The sequence below is a fragment of the Falco naumanni genome, chromosome 1 (genome assembly GCF_017639655.2).
Source record: "Falco naumanni isolate bFalNau1 chromosome 1, bFalNau1.pat, whole genome shotgun sequence".
NCBI classification, from domain to species: Eukaryota; Metazoa; Chordata; class Aves; order Falconiformes; family Falconidae; genus Falco; species Falco naumanni.
In genome coordinates this window covers 74,086,380-74,112,166 of record NC_054054.1, presented here as the reverse complement: position 1 = coordinate 74,112,166, position 25,787 = coordinate 74,086,380, and the positions used below count along the sequence as shown (strand labels likewise).

The window sequence follows — 25,787 nt, the reverse complement described above, 5'->3', positions numbered from 1 at the left end:
CTCATTTTTTTCCTTTTCTCTCCAAACATTACTGGACTTGTGAACTAGAAAATTATTGAGCAAAGTGTATATTGATTCTATTGGTGAGGTGTATGTGTGTAATGTTATAAAGTAAAAATCAAGCCTATGTGCTGAAATTGAACTGTGACCTCAATTCACAATGGCATTTAATCCATGTACTCCCCCTCCTCTTTGAAATGAAATGCCTAATTTCCTGAGACTAATATGGGACATTGAGGTCCAGAAATGTCATACTTTCATAGATAATAAAATCGTAATACTTGAAAACACTGCAAGCAGTGTACTTTGTCTTTTCTTAGTCAATAGAAAGATGAGCATTGCTTTAATTCTCTTCATACTTCATCCTTGCAGTCACGATGCATTTCTCTCCCATTTTTATGTTTTCTGGGCTGATTCTACTAAACTGTGCAAGTTACTATAGAAATTGAGTAATCACAAAATGTTCAGGATTGGAAAGTACCTCTGGACCACCCCACTGCTAACACAGGTTCTCCTGGAGCAGGTTGCAGTCTTCTGTCCTGGTGGGTTTTGGATATCTCCAGAGGAGACTCCACAGCCTCTCTGGGCAACCTGTGCAAGTGCTCTGTTACCCTCAAAGTAAAGAAGTTTTTCCTCCTATTCAGAAGGAACTGCCTGTGTTTCAGTTGGTGCTCTCGCCCCTTGTCCTGCCACTGGGCACCACTGAAAAGAGCCTGGCCCCATCCTCTTGACACTTGTCCTTAGATACTTGTACGCATTAATAAGATCCCCATTCAGTCTTCTCCAGGCTACACAGGCCCGGCTCTCTCAGCCCTTCCTCAAAACAGAGATGCTTCAGTCCCCTGATCATCTCCACAGCCCTCTGCTGGAACCTCTCTGGTAGTTCCCTGTCTCTTGACCTGGGGAGCCCAGAGCTGGACCCAGCACTCCAGGTGTGGCCTCACCAGGGCAGAGTAGAGGGGGAGGACAACCTCCCTCGACCTGCTGGTCACACTCCTCCTGATGCACCCCAGGATGCCACTGGCCCTCTTGGCCACCAGGGCACCCTGCTGGCTCAGGGGCAAGTTGCTGTCCACCAGGATTCCCAGGTCCTTCTCTGCAGAGCTGCCTTCCAGCAGGTCAACCCCAGCCTGTACTGGTGCATGGGGTTGTTCCTCCCCTGGTGCAGGACTTTACACTTGCCTTTGCTGAACTTCACGAGGTTCCCCTCGATCCAGATCTCCAGCCTGTCCAGCTCTCGCTGAGTGGCAGCATCAGACTTCTAGTGTATCAGCTGCTCCTTCTGGTTTTGTGTTTTCAGCAAAATTTCTGAGGATACACTCCACCCCTTCATCTTGGTCATTGATGAATAAGTTGAAATAATAATAGAAATAGCTGATAATATCTAATTTAGATTATATTTTTAAATGTATGGGTCAGTAGAACAAGTGATCTTTGAAAAGCGTTTCTAATGATGTCATTACTACTTGGTGAGTTTATTGAGCATTTGTATGATTTAGTCTAGGTACATTTAAATTGACAGATTCCTGGTGACATGATTGAGGTGAATGAGATAGTTAAACACAAAGAATTCTCTGCTAAGCTACAGGACACTAGTGATGTGCTGAGGGTTTTTTAAAAAGCCAATAGAGAATTACATTTGTGCTTTCCTCATCCAGATTCTGAAATAAAGCTGAAAATAATGACATGCTAATAAAGCAGGAGGGGAAACCGGTGCAAAGTAGTTGCTGTGTCAGCATGTCGGCTCCTGATGTGATCATGGGAATACTCCTTGAGTATAGTTAGTAATGACATGTTTAGTGTGATGCCTGTTTTAGCTGAGGTGAGCAGTGGGGGTTGAAAAGAAATGAACAGCATCTACTTTTTTACAATTTTGAAGACTTTTTTGCTTTGTAAATAGTTTTTTTTTTTGGTTGTTGCATCATTTTCTAGAGAGTGAATGTCTCACACTATCTGTAGGAATAAATTGCTTTTTTCTCCTCAGCTGTTCATTACTTTCTTTAACAAATTTTCTTACAGTTGAAAGGGTTCATTTTGGGCACGTACTCCAAATAAATTTGTGGTCATTCCAGTTCTCATTTTGCAGCTGTACATGAAGAAATGAGAGCGTATGTAGCTCACACTATGGAAGTAATTTTAAAGTGTGATACCATTTATTTGGATTGTTTGTTTGACTTGGTTAAAAGACTATTTAAAGAAGCATCAAAACTTCAGTGTGACTTCAAGAAAATCATACCTTATACTAAAAGTATTCGTAGCTAAAGGCTACATTTTGAGCTAGCTGTAAAAATTTAGATAGACCTGTTTCACGTCAGAAAATTCAGTGCTGTCAATAAGAGGATGATTCCTTAAACCACAGGGAAAGGAAACTATTCCAGCATGATTAGTACAATCCAAACAATATATTTTATCTTTTCATAGAAATTACTATTCTTTTAGAAAACAAACAAAAACAGTACTCCCCCAACCTGTGTAATGTAGAGATCTATATAGACACATGGAACATAGCTGAAATAAAACACAGGGACCTAAAAATGTATATATGAGAATAGTAACAATTTCAAAATTATTCAGGGATTTTGTATTTTGGGTTTTGTTTTGGGGTGTGTGTGTGTGTGGTTTTTGTGTGTGGGGTTTTTTTTGTGTTTTTTTTTGGGGGGGGAAGGGGAAAGTGGTTTGTTTTGGGTTTTTTATGTTTTCCAATTTATTTAACAAGTGAGATTAAGCTTTGAGAATCAGTTATGAAATAAAATTTCTCTTATCACTATTTGGAGTGTAATAATGCACGTGCTGCTTGTACTGCCATGTCCTGAAAGGAGCAGTGTCATCTTTATTATATCTTTAAAGGCTTTTTGTGTAGCTAAGTTAGATACTCTAATGAATAAGGCCTTAGTTTCTGAAGGAAGACAATCTAATTCTGCTAGGATGCTCAGGCGGGAACTATGATTACAACTTCTTTGCAATTCACCTGCATATGTATTTGTTTTACTGACGGAGATGCTCCTGCACTAGAGCTTGGATAATGTCTTGTTTCTGTGAGGTAGCTTGTTTGAAATGTCAGATGTAGCGGTGGTTAGAGGAGAAATTTTGAAGTTTGCATCTGATACATGGAGGCATGAATGAAATAAGCAGTGGTCAGAGCAAAACTGGAGCAATTATACTAGAGTGAGAGAGCATAGTTTGTGACGGCTGCATGAAGTTTCATCTAATCTGCTTCCTTATACCTTTAGATGCCATCAGATGCAGGATTTGTGTCAGGCTGGGAAATGGGCAAAAAAGCATTGGAGTTTGTTGGGGGTATATGTGTGTGATAGGAATAAGAAAGATTCTCAAGAAGGAGCATCTGTTGAGTAAATTAATGCTGGACTGACAAATGCACTGTCTTGGGAGCAATTCTCCGCTGCCTGGTGGAAGGGCTGTGGAGCTCAAGGGGATTTTTATGGTGGCACATGCCAAATCCTCTACTCAATAAATGACCTGGATTATTCTGGGGACAACGCCAGGCTTAAGCTGACATTTCCCTTCTTTAGAATAAGAAGCTGTACTCTGCAGTGTTGGCTGGAAGGTCTTTGTTTTGCCATGCTGTTTTGCAACACAGTCAACAGCTGCCCTGTGTATGTGTAAACCTGTGTGTGTTCCCTTCCTTCCAGTGTGGCATTTGTTACAGAATCACTCTACAGGGATAGAATTCAACTAATTACTATCATTATTTTCCAAGTTTGTTTGGTTTTTTTGGTTTGTTTTTTGGGGTTGTTTTTTTTTTTTTTTTTCTCTCCTTAATCTTAACCTTGTGACTTAGTAGCCATTTAGAATTGTTCCTTCAGATGTTTGCTGAGCGATGTCATCATTGCACAGGGGTGTCCCACAGTGAAGCATTTGTCAGTTTGCTTTGAATGGTCCATGAGGTTAAAACCAAATTGTTTTAAGGGCATATTGTTGGACAAAATCTTTGTACCCGTTGGACAAAATCTTTGTACCCTTAAAGGTTACCTGGGTACACAAATACTCGTCTTTGTGGAGAAGACACAGTTTGCAGCACCTTCCATACCAAGTGTGTTCTCAGCCATGTTTAGTTTTGCTTTATGGAGCTAAATAAAACAAGGGAAATAGAAACGGGGGCAAGGGAGAAAATTAATGTTTTCAGCTGAGATTTGCACAGAGATGACAGGTGAATGAGGTGGAGAGGTAAAGAACAGCTGTTCCAGATGGCAGCAGCTTCAGGAGGGAAAATGCTGGAGTCAAAGCGGTCAGATTGTAGGAAGAGATGACGCTCATATAGGATGAGTGGTGCTGGCATGGAGATGAATGTTGGAGGTCAGTGGGAAAAAGGTGATAAACATTGCATATGAGGTTTATTTCTCTTAAAGTAGCCATTTCCTTTTTCAGTTCTTTCAGCATCAATTGCAGGTATTTAACTGAAATCAGCAGTGATAAGCATTTTCTGTTCTCTTTGGCTGCATCACCACATATGCTGCCTCAGTTAAGTTTTTTATTGACAACAGACACTCACAAATACAAACCTGAAAACTGAAGAAATTTCATAATTTTTAAATACAGTTTTCAAAGCCTTGTTTTGAAGCATCCTCTCTGTCTCTTTAATGTACTGCCTGGAAAGAAAAGCTTTAAAGGTGCTTGAAAATCTAAAAGCTCTGATTTGAGGGTTTTAAACAATATAACATTCTTCATAGGACTATAACAATGTAATTTGTGCCATCTCTGCATAAATGGTTCATACAAGAAGCAAATGTAAATTAATAGGAAACGAGTGATGTTAAAACCCCTATAGTTTAAAGAAAGAAAAAAAAAAAAAAAAGAAACCAAACCCTAAACCCTCTGGATTAGCCTTGGAGTTCTTTTTCAATACAGCTGAAAAATTGGCTGGGTGAGGGTCGGCCATCCTCACTCTACCACCTCGTGAATTTAATGGTTTCTTGTTTGCAACGCACTGGTTACATGTTTTGGGGAAAAAGGCAAAACAGTCACTTTCTGTCAGATTTATAAAGGCAGAAGATATTTTAATTAACTGCTTAAAGTTAATTTACTGATTTCAAGAGTCAGGCAGTTAGCTGGAGTGGTTGTTTTACAAATCTAATAGGAATTAGACTTGAAGTAGTTTATATCAGCTGCTGAACAGTCTATTGATCATGGTTGTCAATTCTTACTCATTTTCCCAGTGCTGATACCATTTTAGGCTTAACCTCCCCTCATTTGAATTTTATATTTCTAAATTGTCAATAGACATGATGTTAAATGTATATCCTAGCCTGTTGCAGTCATTCAGTGTACTAAATGGCACTTTTGGAAAGGTAGTTAGTACTCATTTCTTGGCCTTGTTCCTATACAGATTGTTTTGTGCTTTAACTAGATTTCCCCAATATTTCTAGCTGGAATCAATGCTTCTCCTCAATTTATGCCTTAAATTATGTCAAAATGCAGAAATCTTGTATATTTTAAAGTAGCTTCTGGGCTCTGTGTTGAGATAATTGCTCTTCAGGAGTGAGCAAAGGGATGATGTTATTGTGTAAAATGCTTAAGTGCTTATGATAAATGCTTGGGATACTGCAGGTGAAAGGTGCAATATAATTTTTGGTATTGTTTTTTTCTTTTTCCCTCCAGGGGCAATTTTTGATGAGTCGGCCAAAAAAGATGAGGAAGTTTTTCGAATGGCAGTTGCTGATCTCAACCAGAATGATGAAATCTTACAAACGGAGAAAATCACATGTTCAGTGACATTTGTGGATGGCAACAATCCATTTCAGGCGGTTCAAGAAGGTAGGACATGTAAACAGATTTCTTGCTGTTGTTTCTGCAGAGACATGCAAAGTACTACACTGATAGCTTCCTGGATTTATAAGTTTGTAATTTTTATTGTTTTTTTTTTTTACGTAGAATATCAAATATTGCATTTATTGCAAATATTTTGGATTTAGCCACTATGGTTTGTGTCGGTCTAGTGACTTCAAAGATATAAAATTAGCTTTTATCTATTTTGTAAATAAAGGCTCTTGAAGAATGGTAAAGTCAGACAATTTGTGTACATCTTACTTCTTTTGTAAGCTGTTTTGAAGTTATTGTCAAAGTGATAGTCCTTACTTTATGACTATTTAATACTACTTCTTGGTTTAATTTTGTGCAACTAATAGCACTTAATTGGAAAACATAGGTTGTTGTGTGGAAAATCTTTTCAGCACATACACTGAAGAAGCTACCTCTTTCATAGGAGGGATTAGAGATAACCTGATGACTTGGAAAGCCACCTGTGTCCAATATGATTTTGTACTCAGTCTGTCCTTTGTTATTCCCCAATTATTGGACAAGAGATGAGGATGTTGCTTTGGGCTGCTGTGATAGCAGTAGGATGATAACAGGACTCAATATTTGAAATCCCTCTGAGCTGGATTAGCAAATCGCTGGTGTGACTGAGCAGTTGTCTGGCAAGACAGCTCCATGGAGTCTTTATGCATAGGGACTCAAATCTGTTTTCTAAGGATTTGTTGTTTCTTTGCTGTTCTGTCATACTAACTTCTGCCTGAGACACATAAAGACATTTATTGTAGGTATAGTATTAAACTTTTCTTAACAAGAAAACAAAATTTTGCTGACTTTCTGTATTCTTATTTGTTCTGTATTGACACTTGAGGTAGAACCTGAGATTTAAACAGCAAATGTGCAAACAGTTGCTCTGATGTTTGTGATTTCAAAGGTCAACACCTGTTTGGCTTCAATGGACTATTGACAAGGCAATGTTAATAAAAAGATCTTTAATGCTTATATGACAATTTTATATTTATAAAAAATATATTTTTTTGAGAATTTAGTATTTTTTGGTTTGTTTTGTTAGTTTTTACAAATGCATAGACCTGTGTAATGAGAAGTGTTACAATTTGGGCTTGATAAGGTGGGGCAGAAAAAGAAGTGATTTGAGAGTATTCCAATCAGAATCAATTAAATCTGTTTCAGTCTGAAAAGGCAAACATAAAAATGGAAGCTGACAGATACTTTTAGAATCCAGAGGGGAAAAATGGGTGAGGTCAATCTTTTTTTAGATACTTTCCACATGGTTAGTATTTAAGTTTTCTTCCATTTTGTCGCAGATGGATAATGTTAGCTGATGCTCCATGATTAACATTAACACCAAAACTTAATAATTAATTTCCTTTTTCGTTGTGTTAGATCAGTTGGAAATTATTTCTCAGAATAATGTTTTAAGCAACTTATTTATTTCTTACTTAAAGAAAGTAGGGGTGTCTGAAGTAAACATTCCAAAGAAGTTAATGATCTTATAGTTCAATATTCTATTACTTATTTTTGCAGAAGTTACATTTGTCATTTTTGAAAATATCTTGGTCAAGTCAATATTTTAAATGTAAATGGAGTAGATTGGACATAAATTTTATTTCCATATGTTAGGGAGGAAAAGATCTGTCATGCTACTGATGAATTCAAGAAAGCATTTGCCAGTAAAAATTGTTTCTTGTAAATGCATGGTGAAATACAGCTGCATAGCTAGCCAAGCCTCATATTCACTATCTTTTATGTGTTTTGTTTGTCATAATTTGGGTTGAAGAATAAAGGTTGCATCTTTTGTGTGCATTTATCTGTGAATTTTTTGCTTGTTGAACTATTTTACCACAGTTAATATTTTTTCTTTTGTTTTAACTGAATATAGGCATAAGCTGCACCGTAGTATTTCAGTTATTTTTCACCAGTTTCCTCCCTTTCTCCTTTCCTCCACATCTTTATATCACTTGTCCCCTGTTCTTAACTGGATTTCTTACAAGCATTTGTAGTAGGGAAAGCAATCTCTGTTAAGTGTTGCCCCATATTTCATAGTTTATCCTTTGGAAAAACATTTAGCCAAAATATATAATAGTAAATGCCAGAAACACTTAATCTAAACACTTAGGCTATATCTGTATTCTATTTGTAAAATAAATACTAGAAGGAGACTAAATCTTATATTTTAAAATGTGTATGGCATTCAGTATGCCCAAACTTGCTGTTTCCATGCCAGCATGACTGTTTTCTTGGAAGCTTAACACTAATATGAGTCTGAGGTACCATGGCCTCTCTTATTAGGTAGAGCTTAATGTGCAAAATTTAGGGGTTTATTGTATTATGTTATTAAGTTATTAATATTATATATAAACTGCTTAAAGTTTGCTTTGGTTTAGTTCAGAATATCTGTGGGTTTTTATGGATTTGACTTTTTTATCTTGTCTAAACTTCAGAACAGCCTTTAAAGAAAGAGCTTTTAATGTCCAGTAAAATGTTAACTTCAAGCATTAGAGCCACAGTAATAACAGAAGTTGTTGTACATTTCTTTAAAATATGCCCCTTTTACTGCGTAGAGAAGGTTCTTAAAAAACTTGCATTGGGTTTTGAATTTCAGAAACTAAGGAGACATGAGTAAAGGTCTGATAAAACAAGACATTAGTGCAGAAGAGATATTTACAGATTTTTTTCCATAATGATTCACTAATGGACAATATGTATAATTGCTACCTTTTATTTCATTTTATTAGCCAAATTAGGAAGTAACTCCCAAACAAAGTAAACAAGAACACTTGGATGCTTAATAATGATTTTTGGGATGTAAAGATAATTAATGTAAGATGATTGGCTGCTATGAGTTACTTGCTGTTCTTCCCTATGAATCTGTTTTTCTAAATTATTACAGTGTCCTGAAATGTCTTCCATTTGTACCTTAGGGCATCTCATTAACAGTTCTGATTGGAGTGATGAGACTATGGCAAAGCTGAGTGGTTTTATCCTAGAAAAGCTGTGAATGACATGCCCCATAATATCACTGGAAGTGCCCTCAGGAACAATTTATAGGCATGTTCTAGTGCATGGAAATAGGAGGTGAAATTGAGTTGTTTAAATTTAGGGAAATTTTTATCTCTTTCAGTGTATGCTCTGTCAGAGAGGGCCAACAGGGAGCATGATGCATGCGATTTACTCTGCATGTTTGTAAATCAGCCTCCTGGGGTGGCATGGACACCCATCATAAGGGATGAGGCTGAGGTTGCCCTGTGAGGGGGGAGGCAAGGCTAGGGCAAGCCTGGTTGGTAGGTTGGGGTGAAGACCAGCGATGTGTGTGGCCAAGTGTGTGTAGCTCCAGCCTGTCAGGAACAGGGGACAGTTTGCAGAGGAGGAGAGTGGCTGGGAAGGGTGACTGGAACACGTAGATGGTGCATCTCGGCCCTTGCGGCAGCTGCAGCCAGTCGCTGAGTTGTCACAGGGACGCGCACCTGTGGAAATGTCCAACATGGCACATTCCTTCCTCTCTTCCTTTCTTTCTTCAGCACAAAATACTTCACTATATTCATAATACTTTTATGTGAGGTCTCAAAATATTTACGTGCTTCTGTGATCGAGAGAGGAAGAATATTGTGGCTGCCTTTTTTATGCTGTGCCCGTGTCGGGTGCTACAAAGGGAAAGCCGGAATTTATGTTTCTGTATAGACAATGAGGAAAGTAAGGATAATCAGTTTTTACATGGTGGCAAGTAGGTATTTTAACATTATGAAGCAAGGAATTATGGTGCCAGATCCATACTAGTGGCAATAATAATATGTATTAGCATAAAGTTTACTTCCTTTCCTGTGAGACTTCAGTTTGCAGCAGTATTTAAATGGGGGTGGGATAGGCCTTCAAAAGGTTTTTAGTTCTACAACATACATAAACTGTAATTATTTTTGAAAAGTCATGTTTCTATAGTTCTTTTTAGTGTGCAGGTTTTTTTTTTCTTTCACTGGGAAATTTGGTCAAGATAAATATATCACCTCTTTCTTGCTTGTCAGAATATATTTTCTTTTCTTTCTCTTACTTTCATTGTTCTTGTACTTACGTCAGTACACTCATAATTAGAACATAAATTTTGTGGTTCAAAGCCTGCTATTTTCTCCAATCCTTAATTTCTCATTAATAATATGATCATATGGTACCTGAATGGCTAATGTGAAATTTACAATAGCCTGTGCATTTTTGTATGATTCTCTTATGAGTTACCTTGGTAGAGGGATTACTAAATACCTGTTTCAGTCTTCTGCTAATGATTCGCTAAACATTTTCTGCAAGTTGTATTCTTGAAATACTGAATAAATTAGATTTGAGGGAAGGTGTTTTCCATTGATGCAGCTATTGCTGTCTGCTAGGATTCCAATCCTAAGGCATGTGGAGGGCAGGGGGAGCTCTGATAACCTGAACCACAGTTAATACTTTTGCTTGTGCTGATTTGTATCCTTGGGCAGCACAGTTCCTACAGCCTCCGTGCTGCCATTTCCACTTGCATGCCAAGAGTTAGGGAGCAAACTCTGCAGGTGTTTGCAGTGCAAGGAGGCATTAGGAGCATCTGGAGCATCTTTGGAGCTTGGCAGCACCAACATCCAAAGGTGTTTAGGGTCCTTGGAAATCCATTGTCAGTATTTTAAACCTCCTGGCAAATATTTTCTTTTTATTTGGTGCTGATATTTTTTTATTCTGCTCCATTCTCCTATCTCCTTTTTTGACTATATCATGTTTTACCTGTCCAAATAATATCTCTATTTGTAATCCAATGTATTCTTCTATAAGCTATCAATAACACGTGACAAATAATTTGACTGATACTGTTTGAAATCCACTTTGTTTGACAAGTTTTCCTACTGCAATTACATAAATGTGTGTTTTATTTTTTTCAGCCAAACTTTTTGTCATTCAGGTTAGTCACCAGAGTATGCTTATAGACACCAGCTCAGGCCTTCGTAATGTCTTTTGAAAGCTTATTGTGATCAGTGAAGTAAATAAGTCAGTGAGTCATAACTAAATGGGATTCAGCTGTAGAGTAACAGAGGTTTGTAGGGCAGCAATATGTATGAAGGTCACATGCAGGATTTTATTCAAGCAAAGTTTTACGGTCAGGAATTACAGCCTGATGGATACATCTCTTTGGCCTTTGGGACTACATGAATGTATTAAGATTGTCCTTTCCCGTTTCTCTGATTGCTATAGAAACCTGTTTAAATTCATGATTTCACAGACGGCTAAACTTCCTTTCACATTGTGTCACTTATTTCTTCAAATTTCTCAACTTTCCTTGTGCTGTTTACTAACCCGTACATGTTCAATTTCAAATTAAACCTTTACAGGATTGCACTTCTTCACTGCCCTTCCTTTTCATTCCAGGTTTGCTTTCTTCTTTTCCAATAATTTGGATTTTGATGAAAAATGATATTACTAATACTGAGGAAGAAAAAATAATTTTCAACTAGGATTTAAAATATAAAAAGTTAAGGGAGAAGAGGAGGAGCAGCATTTCAATAGTGATATAAAACTCCATTGTAAAATCAGAAACTGTTGGAAATGTTTGCAATTAAAAATTGCTTGTATCATCAGTACTTCAGAAAATATGGCAAAGTCTTTTGAATTACCCATACTGTGTGCATCTAGATAACATACCAGCAGTGGTGGCACTGTGCCCTGTTCTCAAAGTACTGGGTGAGAAGCCTGGTACTCTTACACAGGCTTTGTTCTCATTTTAGTCCTGCTAACCCCACAAAATCAATCAGATCTCTGATTTGCATAAATGCGCCACAGGAGTCCGAGTGTTGGCAGCTTAAGAAAAAAGTGTTTACAACACTGGTGACATCATGACAGTTGGCAAGACAGTGGTTGCATGGGAGAAGATCAGGGAGAAGGTGAGTGTGAGCATTGACTGAACTAGAAAAGGGGCATGTAATAGTTTAGGAGGAGCAGAATGTGTATTTAACGCATTTTCAGCATCAATTTCAAAGCTATTGTGACCTTCCTTTGCCTGGAAGTAATGTACCCAGAGCATACTGTAAAAGAGGATCAGATTTGTTTTGTGAAAGCCTCATGCTGTTACAGCAGTAACAGTAATTGCAAGACTTCCACCATTCTCCAGTCTTTGAATTTTGTGCTCCAGTGTTTTCTAGTTCCTAATTCCTTCTGTAACAATGTTTTCTCCAATTGCAAGACACCTTCCATTACCTTTGTTTCCGTTCTGAAAGCAAACTCTGGCAGCTCTAAGTTGCACTGGACTTGCAGATACTGGAAGATATATATATATAAAAAGAGAATCCTTTATCTTCAGGTCTAGAAAACTCACCCAAATCCAGATATTTAAATAAATAAATCAGTCCATCAAGAAAGGATTTTTCCTGGGTAGTTTAAGGAATGTGAGAAACATGGTTTAAAGAAAAGCGGTACAAACTTCAGCAGTCCTTAGTATTAGCAGGTGGCAAATCTAGAAAAATTAAACTACAGATATGAGTGTAGTTGAAGAGCTCTTTCTGAAGTTTGCTTTCCAAATTGCTGAGCCAAAGGGGGGGGAAAGAGGCTTTCTACAGTGCAGGCTAGGGCAAGATTCTGCCTTTTAGTTACTGTTATCCACGTTGTCTCACAGAGTACCTAAAATGCATTGAACGTATGTTTTATGACTACTGCATATCTTTGTCATGGTTTAAGGAAAGCATACTAGTGTATCTACAGAAACCACTTTTCTTCGCATGACCAGGAAACTCAGTAGCATCCTACTGTTATACTTGGGTGCATCACAGTGTTCAGATACAATGATACGGCTGGAGGTATTTGCGTAGGACCACACACCAAACCAAGGACTAGTGTTTCAGAGCTTGCTTTACCTATCCCACCACCTTTCTGCAGTCTTTTTTTCCTTCTGCTTTCTCATGACTTTAAACCAGCAAGAGTTATTTTCCTAACACCGACGCCAGCTGCTATCGCCGGCTGCCAAAGTTTGGCTCAATATTAATTTTTATGGTAGATTTTGACATTTCTATCAGACCTTACACTTTCAAATGACAGACAGGAATTTTAATAGGCTTGAAAGAATTTCCTTCCCTGGCTTTTGCTTAAAAAACATGTGACTGTGAGGCAGGCTATTAACCTCTTTAGTTCGATTAAAAAGGTGAATCAAATAAATGAATAAATAACTGGACAAGTGTGATGGCCTTTGATGGTGGAGTGCAGAGTGAATTTTCTCACATTACCATAGGATAATCAGATAGGCTGATATTCTGCAGTACTTACACCTTAAATCCAGATAGGATCATTTCTGATTTTGCAATATGCATGTTTCCACTTGCAGTTCAGAAATGCCCAATATGTTTTCATTTATTAAACACAGTGCTTCAGTCCGCTGTGTTAATGTACCCTGACACACTGCTAGTGGTTTACTGTTAGGAGAGCTATGCAAATTGTGATGTGATCAGATAATATCAGTAGTACATTTAAATGTTTAAAGCCACTGTGCCTGAAGGCTTTGGGGGAATTTTAACAAACAGAAGTATAAAGACAAAGCAAATGAGAGATGCTTCATCTTCCTAGATGCCAATTATTTAGCCAGCACCCTAGGCTATCAGTCCCCCAAAGTAGTCTCCTTAAATAAGTAATGGACACCCTATCCAGATTTCCTGTCCGTCTTTTTGTGAAGCAATGTCCACTAAAATCACTACAGTAGTCAATCATCACTGTTCAACAGAAGAAATGTATATTCACAGACAGGCCTCACAGCCCGCAAGCTTGCAGAAATGTGTGGCAACGATCAAGCAATAAAATACTTCATTCAATTGTTTTCTGCTGCATGAAGTCTTCCCAAGTCCATTCATATTAATTTGGGATTTTGCTTTTGCTTTTCCTGACTAAACTCTCTGAATTAAGTGAAAGTCACTAAGTCTGTTTCACTTGATAGTTTAGATACAAATATGGATTTGACTGCATACAGATCCATATTTGCTGTACGCATCTGCACCTGTGTTTTGTCTAAAAGTCAATGTAATTAATTTTAATTAATTAATTGTTTTATTAGTGTAATTCTCCCCTTTGAGCCTTCCTTGTTCTTCTTTCTCTTCTCAAATATCTTTTGTTTCATTTACAAGCTTCTTTGTTGTTGTTATAATCTGTTAGCTTTTTGGGCACAGGCTGTATTCTTCATAAACACACTGCTCTGCATTTGAGCAACTGGGTATTTGTTGCAAATAATTTTGAAAATACTCTTCTCTATATAATCAGAGGAAAAGTGTACTTTATGGAGGACAGTAGTGTTTTAAAATCTAATTCTGATAATGAGGAAATGATCCATGACACTCTGGAGGTGAAGCCTGAAGTGAATTATGAAGGTCATTCTCTTAGATGGGGAAATTAATTATATTTTAGCCTGGTTCACTGTTACTTAGACCCTTTATATTGTACACTACCAAGTAATTTTGACTAAATATCAATTTACAAAAAAATTATCTGAGAAAAAGAGATCAGTTACAAGGACAGATTTTGAAAATAGGCAGAGTTTTATTACATGCTAATCATATCAGAAAACTATAACCTCTCATGTTATCTTTTTGAAAGGATGTCTGCTGTGGGATTTTAATGCTCATTCTATTTGATTGCCAGTGTGCCTTTAGTTTCCATGATTACTGGCTCTTCTGAAACTTTTTTTTTCCTCCTTAAAATCTAATTGTTTGCAATTCTTCATTGTGCAGTCTGAAAGAGTATTGAGGTGAGACAAGCTGCTCTGGAGGAGGCAGTAGTTAAGCGGAACACTCGCAGCGGGAGATGCAACAGGTAGTGTTGATGGTAATCGGAAAACATTTACTCTGAGCCTAGAACAGACACAGGACCCTTGCAGAGCCTCTCATGTGCTGTTGACACATAAGAGGGAGTTTGTGTTTGGGATCTTTATGTAAGGGTGTAAAGCACTAACACAGGGGTCTTAACACATGGAAATTAAGCACCTGCTTAAAGGCTTTCCTGAGCAGGGATATACTTAATCAGTGACTTAATTTTCTTTGACAGCTAGTAGTCATTATTTTGTTTCCTGTAAGGGTATATTTTCTTCAGAAACTTGGAGATCTTAACAGCTTGTACCACTGGTTGCCCAAATGACTGTGCCAGGTGCCTGTAGTTCCTCTGCTGTTGCTGGAAGCAGAAAATGTGGCTGCAGGTCATGGCCATGCCTTGTGATATCTGGAAAAAAAGTTTAAAATCACAATGAATCTTCCAGAATACCAGGCCACAAAATACAGTTAAATAAGTAAAAGCCTACAGAGGTTTTGCTTCTGACACTGTGTTTTATGACAAGGGGGTTATGATGTACTGGGCTCGGTCATCACAAAGCACCAGAGCACTGTACTAAGAAATTGCTGTTTCATGTTACAGGTAAACGATTTATGTTCATTCCATCCCTTTGTGAGCTGGTACAGGAAAAGAAGCCAGCAAGAAGCTACTTTCTTTTTTAAAAAATGTTATGTTACATCTCTTTAGTACCAAGCTGTGGCTCACTGGTAAGCCTTGTGATGGCTAGCCCTTGAAAAGGGCAGAGGAAGGAAGCATGACTTCCCCTTCCAGATGCAGCCAGGTGTTGGACCAGCTTTGTTACAATGTTAGTCACCAGAAGCTGAAAGCAAACAGTCATTAATTAGTCAAATACTGCAGCAGCCAGCTGCCCTAAGAGGGGAGACTTTTGCATTTCTGCATTGCCATTTCAGCGAGAAGGGGTGCCCAAACTTTGTTTCCTGAACAGAGAAGAGGAATGTTTGGAGAAGGTGAAATCCATTCAGACCACTAGAAGGAGTTTAAAAAACAAAGATCACATAGATTATAACAGCTAATGTGCCCTCTAATGGGTGCAGTCTGACGTGTGAGGTGGTGCATAGAGATGGACTTGTCAAGACACTTGTTAAAAGGCTCAATAGTTCTACTTGAAACATGTAAAATTTGAGTTTCTTCATGAAGTCTTTGCTAATCCTAATTCTCTGATAAAAGAAAGGAAAATGGAGTACATGGGTATAGATGAAGAAAGACAAATTCCACTTGCCTTTTCTTGCCTTTCCAAATTTTTCTTTCTAATGTAGTTTGCATTTCATCTTAATTTGGCACTGATGAATCAAATGCCGAGCCAAAATCATACTCTTTTATATGTTTGGCTCATGGAGTTCCACACATTGTGGGGCAGAAATTCCTTCCTCTGATGAGCGGGGGAGAAAGTCTAGAGATATCTGCGCAGCACAGGAGCAAGAAGTACCTTGCCTAACCCAGTTGTGTTAGGCAAACACAAACAGTTACCTTCATTTAGAGTAGTTCTGAGTTTAAAACAAACCTCCAAAAACACTAACTTAAGAAAATGTTTTAAAGTAATCTTCTCTGCTGTGTTAGTTAACCTATGGAGTGAAAAAATGTAGTCCTACCTTTATCTCGGGAAAAAAAAAAGAAAAAAAAAAAAAAAGAAAACCTATTCAGAAAAGCGTTTTTCTGTATTCCAAGAAGGAAGAGGGATTTTTTTTGTATTTTCCTTCCTAATAGGCAAATTGTTTCTTTCAATACCAGATAACAGCATTATATTCATAGGTCACAGGGATTCTGTAGTTGGAACATTTTTTTCATCAACTTTCATTATTTGGAGGATTAACCTTTTAAAAGAAGCTTGGCATCCAGGGAAACCCTGTGCAGAATTGCTTGGCCCTGTTAGGCCAATGCACACTCAATTCACCATTTTTCAAGCATAAAACATACTTAATTTTCAGTATTTGTCAACCTCTTTTTTTGGAGAGCCTTGGAGGATATCAATATTTGGTTGTTTATATTGCAATACACCATGAAGAATTTCTGTAGAATGGTTTTGTTTCTGTCTCTTTACATAGGATCCCTTGACCCTCATCAATTTGTGCCTGAAAATATAGTATTAAAATTTATTGTGAAGGGGCTTTTTGTGTCAGAAGGGAGGATAAGCAGTCATAATTCCTGTAAAGTGTTACTTAAACCTTCCGCCAGCTGAGCCTTTAGGTCAGCTAGGCTTGCTTGAGGTAGGTTCAGATTCTTTGCAGACAAAATGCCATGAAAAATAATTTAGCAGGTTGTGATGTGTTACATAGCATCAAATTCTTTAAGAATTGTTTTCCACATATAAAAAACAGTTGTGGATATATCAAATGGGGCTAGGTTTTACTAGTCTCTGTTCCTCCTTTCAATAAACTCAGCAAGAAAGGCAATGTGCTATTGCTTGTTTTTAGCAACTGCTGTAATCCTGACTCCTTTGAATTTGAGCAGAACTAGTTCCAAAGCTCAAATCACTTTTTAAAATGAAATGTACCTGTCAAATGTATTTGAGCATGCTAAGATCATATCTCAGGAATTTCCGAGTTTTGTGTCAAGTCCTTAAACAAGGTTGATTCATGTAATATATTTGCCAGTTTGACCTGGTTTCAGCTGGGATAAAGTTAATTTTCTTCTTAGTAGCTGGTGCAGTGCTGTAGTTTGGATTTGGTGTGAGAATAATGTTGACAACATACCAATGGTTTTAGTTGTTGCTAAGTAATATTTATACTAAGTCCAGGACTTCTAAGTTTCTCAGGCCCTGCCAGCAAGAAGGCTTAAAGGTCACAAGAATTTGGGAGAGGACAAGCCGGGACAGCTCACCCAGACTAGCGAAAGGGATATTGCCTAATACAGAAAGTCATGCTGCGTATTTAAACCAAGGGAAGTTTGGTGGGACCTGCTGGTCACTGTCCAGGGATGGCTGGGCACTGGTCAGAGGTGGTGAGCAAATTCTATTTTTCATCGCTTGTGGGTTTTTTTTTCCCCCCTCTTCCCTTTGGGTTTTATTCCTCTCTCCTTCTCCCTCCTTTCATTATAATTTGTTGTTGTTACTATTTCTTATCTCAACCTTCAAGTTTTAAATTCCTTCTGGATTCTCCTCCCTGTGCCTCTGGGGAGGGCAGGAGTGAGTGAGCAGCTGCATGGTACTTAGTTGCTGTCTGAGATTAAACTATGACACGATTCACATAAATTTCTCCTCTCTCTTTGGGTGATTTTCTGCTCTTCAGACATTTGTTTCATGTGCAATCTAACTTTATGGCAGAGTTAGAAGCTGCTGTGAATCAGCAGATGCTCTTTTCTTATCTGAAACTGAAGAAGTAATTTATTTTACAACATTAAAAAAAAAAGTGAGTTCAGAACTGCCTATGGATAAGTGATTTCACAGTTGATTTGATAATGAAAAGCAGAATCTTGAGCAGTTTTCCTTCATGTGAATGCTTCTTGTATTTCTAAACTCCAGTATCCTTCTCCACAGACAAATTCTAGAGAGGTTCTTGAGCTTTTCTTTAAGGGATGAACATAACATATCCACTCCTTTCCTCCTTCTCAGTTTATTCTTGTTGGTTATTTCTGGCAGGTCATGGGTTATTTCTGACAGTGATTGTTTTTATCTGGCTGATTTTTACGACATGAATATACAAAAATCTAGAACAAAAGCTTTAGCTGGCATTATGAAAGAATGCAAATTGCACACTCTAAATTACCTCTGAAAATCAGTGTGGTTGGTCATGTTCAGAGGCACCAGGCTCAGGAAAACTTTCTGTTAACTTCAGTGAGATCAATTGTAGAATAACACGTTGGAAAATATTACATATAAAAAAATCCATGTACTCAATAATGTGTCTGTTGTAGTGATTTTATTTGAAGTTTAGACTGAAAATAATAGAAGCAAAATGAAATCAAGGTATCTTATCCTCTTACTGTTTTATTTTGTGTGTTTTGCGAAGTGTTCTTGCTGTGTGAGATCTTGGTAGGTGCCATTCTTCAGGAGAAGCTATTTCAGAGTTTCTCAGATTCTTCACAATGTAAAGGGATGTTCAATTTTATTAAAAGTAACTGAAATAAAGGAAATTTAAGAAAGATCTGTGAAAAAGTGGCAGAAACAATGTAGCATATAAGACAGACTGCCATCATACTTTTCCAAAGATTTCTTTCTCAGAAGTTGACAAGCTGAACTGTACCACTCGTGTAGGAAAATAGCGAGGGATGGTACAAAGTGAAAAATGTGAAAGTAATGAAGATTTTTTTATGCCTTTCCAAACATGTTTAATATCATGCATGTTAGAATCCAGTGGTGTTTATGATAGAGATTTTGATAAACCGTCCAAAAGGCAAATGCCAAAAGGTCATGGTAGCTTTTTAAGTTTTCTAAGAGGATGCAAAAGTGAAGTAAAAAAAATTAAAATATTTATTGAGAGTAGCGTAATAAAAATGGCTTGAAGTCTTCCTTCCCTGCAACCACCTCCGATTTTGAACATGTGAAGCCACTTGGGAAGCAGTGAGGCTCATATTACTTATATAAGATGGCTTGTACATTTTGGGGAAATAAACATCCCAGCTGGAAAGAAGACATTTTGAATGCAGTTTTGGATGAGAACTCTCCATCACAGGAGACCTGTACTTGCTACTCAGCTGCAGGATTAGAGACTGGATGAAATTTCTTTTACCTAAGAAACTATCACTTTTTCCAGCTTGCTTTGTTTCTTGAGGAGTAGTAGGCTGGCCATTTTGATTTCAAAAGGTAAGTGTAAGCCTTTACACACATACTACTGAAGACTGCAGAGCTGGAGAGCTTTAGAAGTATTGGGGTGTCTGCATGTGGCTTCTGGAGGGGTTAACAGACTTTTCAATTAGGTCAAAAGAGTTAAATTCTTAAGTTACCTCTTCTCTAGAAAGCTGAATTCTAGAAAGACTATGGAAAAGCTGGAGAAAGACTTGTGCATACCAAAATTTCTGTTCTATTTCTTTCTGTTTTTGTGGAACCTGAAGAAAGGATTGCAGCCTCTGAGGATGTCAGTTGTGATGCACAGAAGAACATATGTGACATTAACCAAATTTGATTTAAGTGTAAATACTTTTCAAATGGAAGTAAATTATATCATTCCAAATTCTAAAGTGCGTTTGTGTATCTGGTTCTTTTGTAATGGGAAATGAAAGAAACCTTTAGAAAAATATGAAACACACATACTCATTAAGAGGGAATAATTAGTGTGCCTGACTAACCTAGGATCTCTATTTTTTTTTCTCTGAATTTCTCCTGAGGACTCTCAAATTCTTTGAATAGAGTTGAAAAGCTATCTCCCATGGGGTTGAGTTATGTCTTTTTAATTGGTGTATAGATCACAGACACAGATATGAAGGGTTTAAGCCTAATTCTCTAGCTGTCACTTTCAAAATAGGAATTGAGTAGAAACCCATGCTTGTAACATCTATTGGTCTCTGTAAAAAGCCTGAACAGTGACATGGCAAGAAAGGAATGGGTTTGCATTTTTCAGCCAATATAAAGAATCTGAGTACATTTCTTCAAATCAGTCACATGTATAAATTCTTTGTAATTATGCCTAGCAATGCGTTAATGAGGAAAAAAAAAAAAAAAAGTACTGCAAACAGAAAACAAATACTCAATAGTTTTGGGTAGAGGTGTGTGTAGGTACATACAGGATATCAACTTGTGATAAAATTCTTATAGTTGCCTAGGCTATAAGAACATACATGATGTTATCTTAAAATGCATCAATAATCTTTTCCATTAAACCTATCATTGTAGCAACAACTTCAGCATTTGAAATAGACATTTCATAAAGATTTACCTGGAATAAAAATAATTTGGCAGAAGTATCTGTCATGCAGAGTCATTATATCTGGCAGCTGGAATATATATCTAGATAGAATAGATTGCAGTTTTGGAAATATCAGACTTTTGGAAAAGTAAAATACAGTTCCCAGGTCGTATGCTACACTTAGATGAAAGTGAAATATTTGCCTGCTTTTGGTAGCTTGTCTGTCAGTTTTTCTAGAGCTTGCTCAAAGTCTGTAATCTGATTATTTCATTATCTTCAGATTCATATAAGTTCAATTTAATAACGAGTTTTCATATCTTGACTGTTGCTATGGAATTACGTAGAGCATAAGTATACAAGTGTAAAATTAAATTGTCTGTTTTATTAGGTTTACCTTTGCTGTTTCCAAGCTGCCTTTTGAAACAGTTGAACCATGTTTTGTCTTCCTATATACTATACTCTCGACTTCACTAAATGTGGAAAAAGTGCATGCTCCTTGGCTGGGTTCCCTATGGCAGACTTTCTCTTTACAGATCTGCAGGGCTGTGGTCGTATGGATTAGTAATAAAAAATCTACAGTGGGCCAAAATGGGATGAAGGTTACTTTGTACCCAAATTTGAGTTAAGCTATGATATGAATTAAAAGGGGAATAACTATTTCTGATCATATCTTTTTGTGGTCTCTTTAAGTCTGGGCAATCTATTAGCTAGTTTGTCCATGAAGATACTTCCTTATGAGTAGCTATTTTGGGAAAAATTTCCATGCATGTAGAATCTAAGGTATTCAAATATTACTACCTGAGACAAAGATTCACCATAATATGTGTGTGTGGGGGGTGTGTGTGAAACAAAACCCAAGAATATCCCTTATTCTCTAGGACTGTGTTTTTCTTGTTGCTTAATATTCTTATGTGTAAACAACACTAAGTGGTATGGAAAAGATGGAAAAAGAGGGTCAGGAGGGAGCAGAAGAAAACTTCTTAGTGCTCCTGGAGGTGGAATTTTGCTATTTTTTGTTTTAGTGTTTTATTTGGTTTTCTGCATATAAAACATGAGGGTTTGGGTAGCATTTTGTTTTCTGCAGAGTAAGCAACTTAACATAAGATTTCATTACAGACAAACTGTCTTGTTATCTTAATAGGAGCTGCTTTAGTAACAGTTGTCATTTCATGCAGTTTTACCTCTCTAGGTAAATAGCAGTTTATAACAAGCCTAATTTTGGAATTTTCTAAAATATGTTATAAAATACACATTTTCCCATGAGTGTACCTGCATTGTATCTCAGCCTTGTACAGTTATCAGACCAGTTGGTACTGATTATAGCCTCTCTAAATCTTTATCACCTCTATAATTTTTTATTATTCTCTTTGTGATGGTTGATACCACAGTGAGTGACCTGTAGTTATCAGGTCACCCTCTTTCAGTGCTGCAATAATAACACTTCTAGTTTGCAGAAAAAGCCCACTATTTCAAGTTTTATTTTAAAATTTAATACCAGCATATTAGCAACTATTTCCTCATCTGACTTTTAGCATTCTTGGATTATTGACATTAACTTTACCTATTTGAAAGTATTTCTCCTTGGTGAATGAGGTTGTTTCCAGAAAATTATGTAAATGGATACAGAAAATTCATGCTTTTATGAATGGTAGTGTTTTTTTCCCCCACTTTCTTTGCAGTAGCCTGTAGCCAGCAGCCCAACCTTCCTATCTGATTACAGCATCGGTATTTGGGTTGTTCTGAAGGACTGTGTGATGATAACCCACCAGGAAAAGTAAGGCTATGACACTGCAGCGCAGATGTCCAAGCAGAAGAGAGAAATGTTCCCCAGAGTGAGCTAATACCACTTGCCATTTGCAAGTTTTGGAGGGTCCTGAGAGTGTCATTTAGCATAATGTGTGTTGGAGGCTGCGAAATTCAGGCATGGGGTAGAGGAGGTGTTTCAGAGGGTTGTAATTGCTATCACTTGAAAGGCACCATACTTGAGCAGCAAGAATTTGACATTCGTGAGCATCCTGAATCCGTTCCATTCCCTTCACCCGCTTCCTGTGGCATCACGTTCTGGTAGTTTTCAATAGCTGTACAAACAAATCAAATCTGTCTATCCCAACTAAAACTCTGAATACAGGATAGATAAGCCCAAGTTTACTGCCTAATTCACTCTTTGCTCCTGGCTCTGCATTATTGTAAGAGGGCAAGAGAGCTTCATGTTTTATTCAGTTAATATAACATATATTTAATTTGCATTTTTAATGTTTTTGAAGGTGAAGGATAGCAACTTCAGCAGTGCTGAACATGGTAATTTAATTGGCTGTAGGGCAATCCTAGGATTCTTAGAGATGGCTTCATTGGGAAATCTTGCAGAAACTTAAACAAGTACACCAGTCAATAGCTTACCTGTATTAAACTGTCACCCTCACCCCACAAAGTAGCAGGGGGTTACTTACAACTTGCAGCTCTCTGTGTTGCCTGTTCATCTCATTTCAGATGTTTGCAGGAGAAGGAACAAAATCTAAAGGGAAGAACAGAGGCTACCAAGGCATGCTAAAAGCTGCTGAATGCTTCCTTTAATTGCTCTGTCACTGAAATGTTTAAAGTTATCACTTTGAAATTATTACTTGTGTACTTGAGAAACAGAGGAACAAAAAATGGCTCGTATTAAAAGGGAGTATATAAATTTTGTGATAGTGAAATTTATGTCTCCTAATCCAGTGGCTGCCTGCAGGATCTGGGTTTCTAAGGCAGCATTTTTTACCTGCATAGATTTTGTGTTATGAAAAATACCACATATAAGATGAGACAAATACACCCTGGGACTTCTGATGGCTAGTGTTTGCCTTTTGCTAAACTGTTGCTGACTTAGAAATAGGGGCAATTCTATCAAGCAAAAGGATCTGCATTCTCCACATTAGATGTTGAGATGATAATATTTTAAACCAGCTCATAAATGTTCTGAAGTGCAAATTCAGATAAAAAAATCTCTTTAATCAAATGAAGTAATTAAAGTTGGCCCAAAGAGGCTATTTATTGATAATGGATAATGGTACTGCTCATGTTTTATTAAGCTGTAATTACCAAAACAGAGATCAGTTTAAAAAGGAATTTTATTATTATTACTCTTTAACCATATTATTATATGCTCTTTATTATTTTTGTCTTTCTGGTATATTTTTTACCATTTGGAAGCCAGAATTATGAATATACTCATTATTTCTTATCTGAAGTTGACAAAGATGTTCTCTATAATGTGCAGGATGTTGGCATTTTGTTCATTAACTTTCTCTTCATTAGGCAGATTTTTAGGCTGCTTAACTCTGTAATGTATTCAACGTAAGAATCATCAAAAAAAAAAGGTAGATGTGTTGCCACTCACCAGATCAAATATTCTTGCACCTCCTACTGCTTCCTTGTAAGCCAAAATACACACATAGAATGGGTCAGAGGATGATTTCATTGAAAACACTGATTTAAAATTAGGTCACGATAATTTCAGCAGCATCAAACCATAGCATTTGTAAGGCAGTTTAATCCTGTATGAATTATTGTTTAGATAAAGATTATTAATTACTGGCTGCCATTTGATTAATGGCAGTATGCCAAGAAAGCACTCAGAAGACTCTTTTTTTTCACCCTTCTATCTATTGTAGTGAGCTGGAGTCAACTTGAGTATTTGGCTTTAGAGCAGAAAACTTCAAAGAAATTTGGCTGCTAGTCTTTTAAATTCTTTCAGTTATTCTTTCTATTAATAAAATGCAGATCTGCAGCATCAGTTTTAAATGCCCAGATTTAGGGAGAGAGAGAAAACTGATTGGGAATTGTATTAGTACTGTTGCGTCATCCCACCAAGTAGCAATTGTTTAAATTATTATTACAGGTACATTAGTAATAAACTTCAGTCAAAGCTGTCTCCAGTTGTGGCTGTTTTCCTAAGTCACTGGTCTTTTGAAAGCTACTTAATTTTTATTGCCTATTCAGTTACAATTTCTTCTACACATCACTCTTCCCTTTTCTTTTCCCCAAGAATATTTATCTTTGCAAGACATCACATAGTGTAATATATTTTTTTTCTACCAACAACTCACCGAGACCCATTGGAAATCGTATTATTACAGCATATACAGTGCAGCAACCTATTCAAAAATATGAAGACAAAACCAAAGGAAAGCAAATTTATTTTCATTAGACTTATGATATTTGACACTTGTAATTTTTTATGTGATGTACTAGTGCTTTCATATAAAGAGCAGTCAGAGACTGTAATTCATTTGTGTATACTGCAGTGTAGGGTAATGAAAGAAAAACAGGACATTCACCAATTAACTTGTAGAGAGCCAAGTAAAGAGTGGTTACTGAGAATTGCCCTTAAAGTTGTCCAAATAATCTTGGCATCAAAAAAATTCTTGTCTTGTTGCTTATTTTATTTCTGTTTTTAAGATACGAGCATGTATTTACATACCACAAAGTTTATAAATAAAATGTGAGATTGCAGCGAACAAGAGGCTTAGCAACCTTTTGTAATACTTGGTACGTGTTTAGGACGTTACTTATCTGTCATATATCAATAGTGCTTTAAACCATTTATCCAGCTAATTTTTTTTATTTTGATTGTGTTAATAGATCAAATCAGCAAATGAGAAAGCATGATGGCCTAAGGAGAGGAACTGGCATGTGGCTTGTTGGCTTTGATGCAGAGCATGTGACATGAGTTTGGCTCCTCCAAGAGGGACACTGACTCTTTGTAGGTTTTTTTTCCTGTGGTAGTATTTGCCATGTTGATGCTTGCAGATCATAACAGTATGATTCAGCAGGCTGGGGTTTCATACCTGGAAAGTTACAGAAGTGTCCAGCACTGTTATTCACCTAGATACCTTTGAAACTAATTTGGGTGAGTACAGCAGAGAGTAAGATGAATTTACTTCTTTCCATAAGGAATGTAAGGTGAGAACTTCTCATCTGAGGAATAGTTCTGCCTGTGCCTTCACTGTAGATCCACATACAGAATAAGCCCCACATCCCTAGGAAAGAACTGAACCCAAAACTTGAGATGTATACCAACTTTCTGTGAATGACTGACATTCAGGATATCATTAAATGTAACTGCAGGCAACTTAATTTTATCTCACTTTTCCAGTGCAACTGTTTTAGACTACAGGAACATATTCTATGACACATTCTCACCTCATCGTACTCTTACACTGAAGGAACTGCTGTTTCCTTTCATCTCATCACTTCATTCATTGCTCTACATGGTTGTACCAAGACTTTACATTCAGCTTGGTACACGTATGTGTACCTGGCAGCACAGGGCAAGCATCTGAGGATACAAAGAGCTGCTGGAAACTGAAAAGGCCCCTGATGCTCTCCCTATAGGGAGAGAGAAGGGGAGAAAAGAAC

The 25,787-nt window shown here is 37.2% G+C and overlaps 1 protein-coding gene across 2 annotated transcripts in view; it reads left to right on the top strand.

The window, feature by feature from the left end:
* Positions 1–25,787, top strand: part of GRID2 (glutamate ionotropic receptor delta type subunit 2) — a 731,038-nt gene that overhangs the window by 141,470 nt on the left and 563,781 nt on the right. For both annotated transcript variants that reach the window (XR_005828679.1, XM_040599440.1), the window contains exon 2: positions 5,617–5,772. Coding sequence is in view for 1 of the 2 variants with exons in the window: in XM_040599440.1 (XP_040455374.1) it covers positions 5,617–5,772 (156 nt within the window). In the remaining variant the exon portion in view is untranslated. The remainder of the gene's footprint in view (positions 1–5,616; positions 5,773–25,787) is intronic.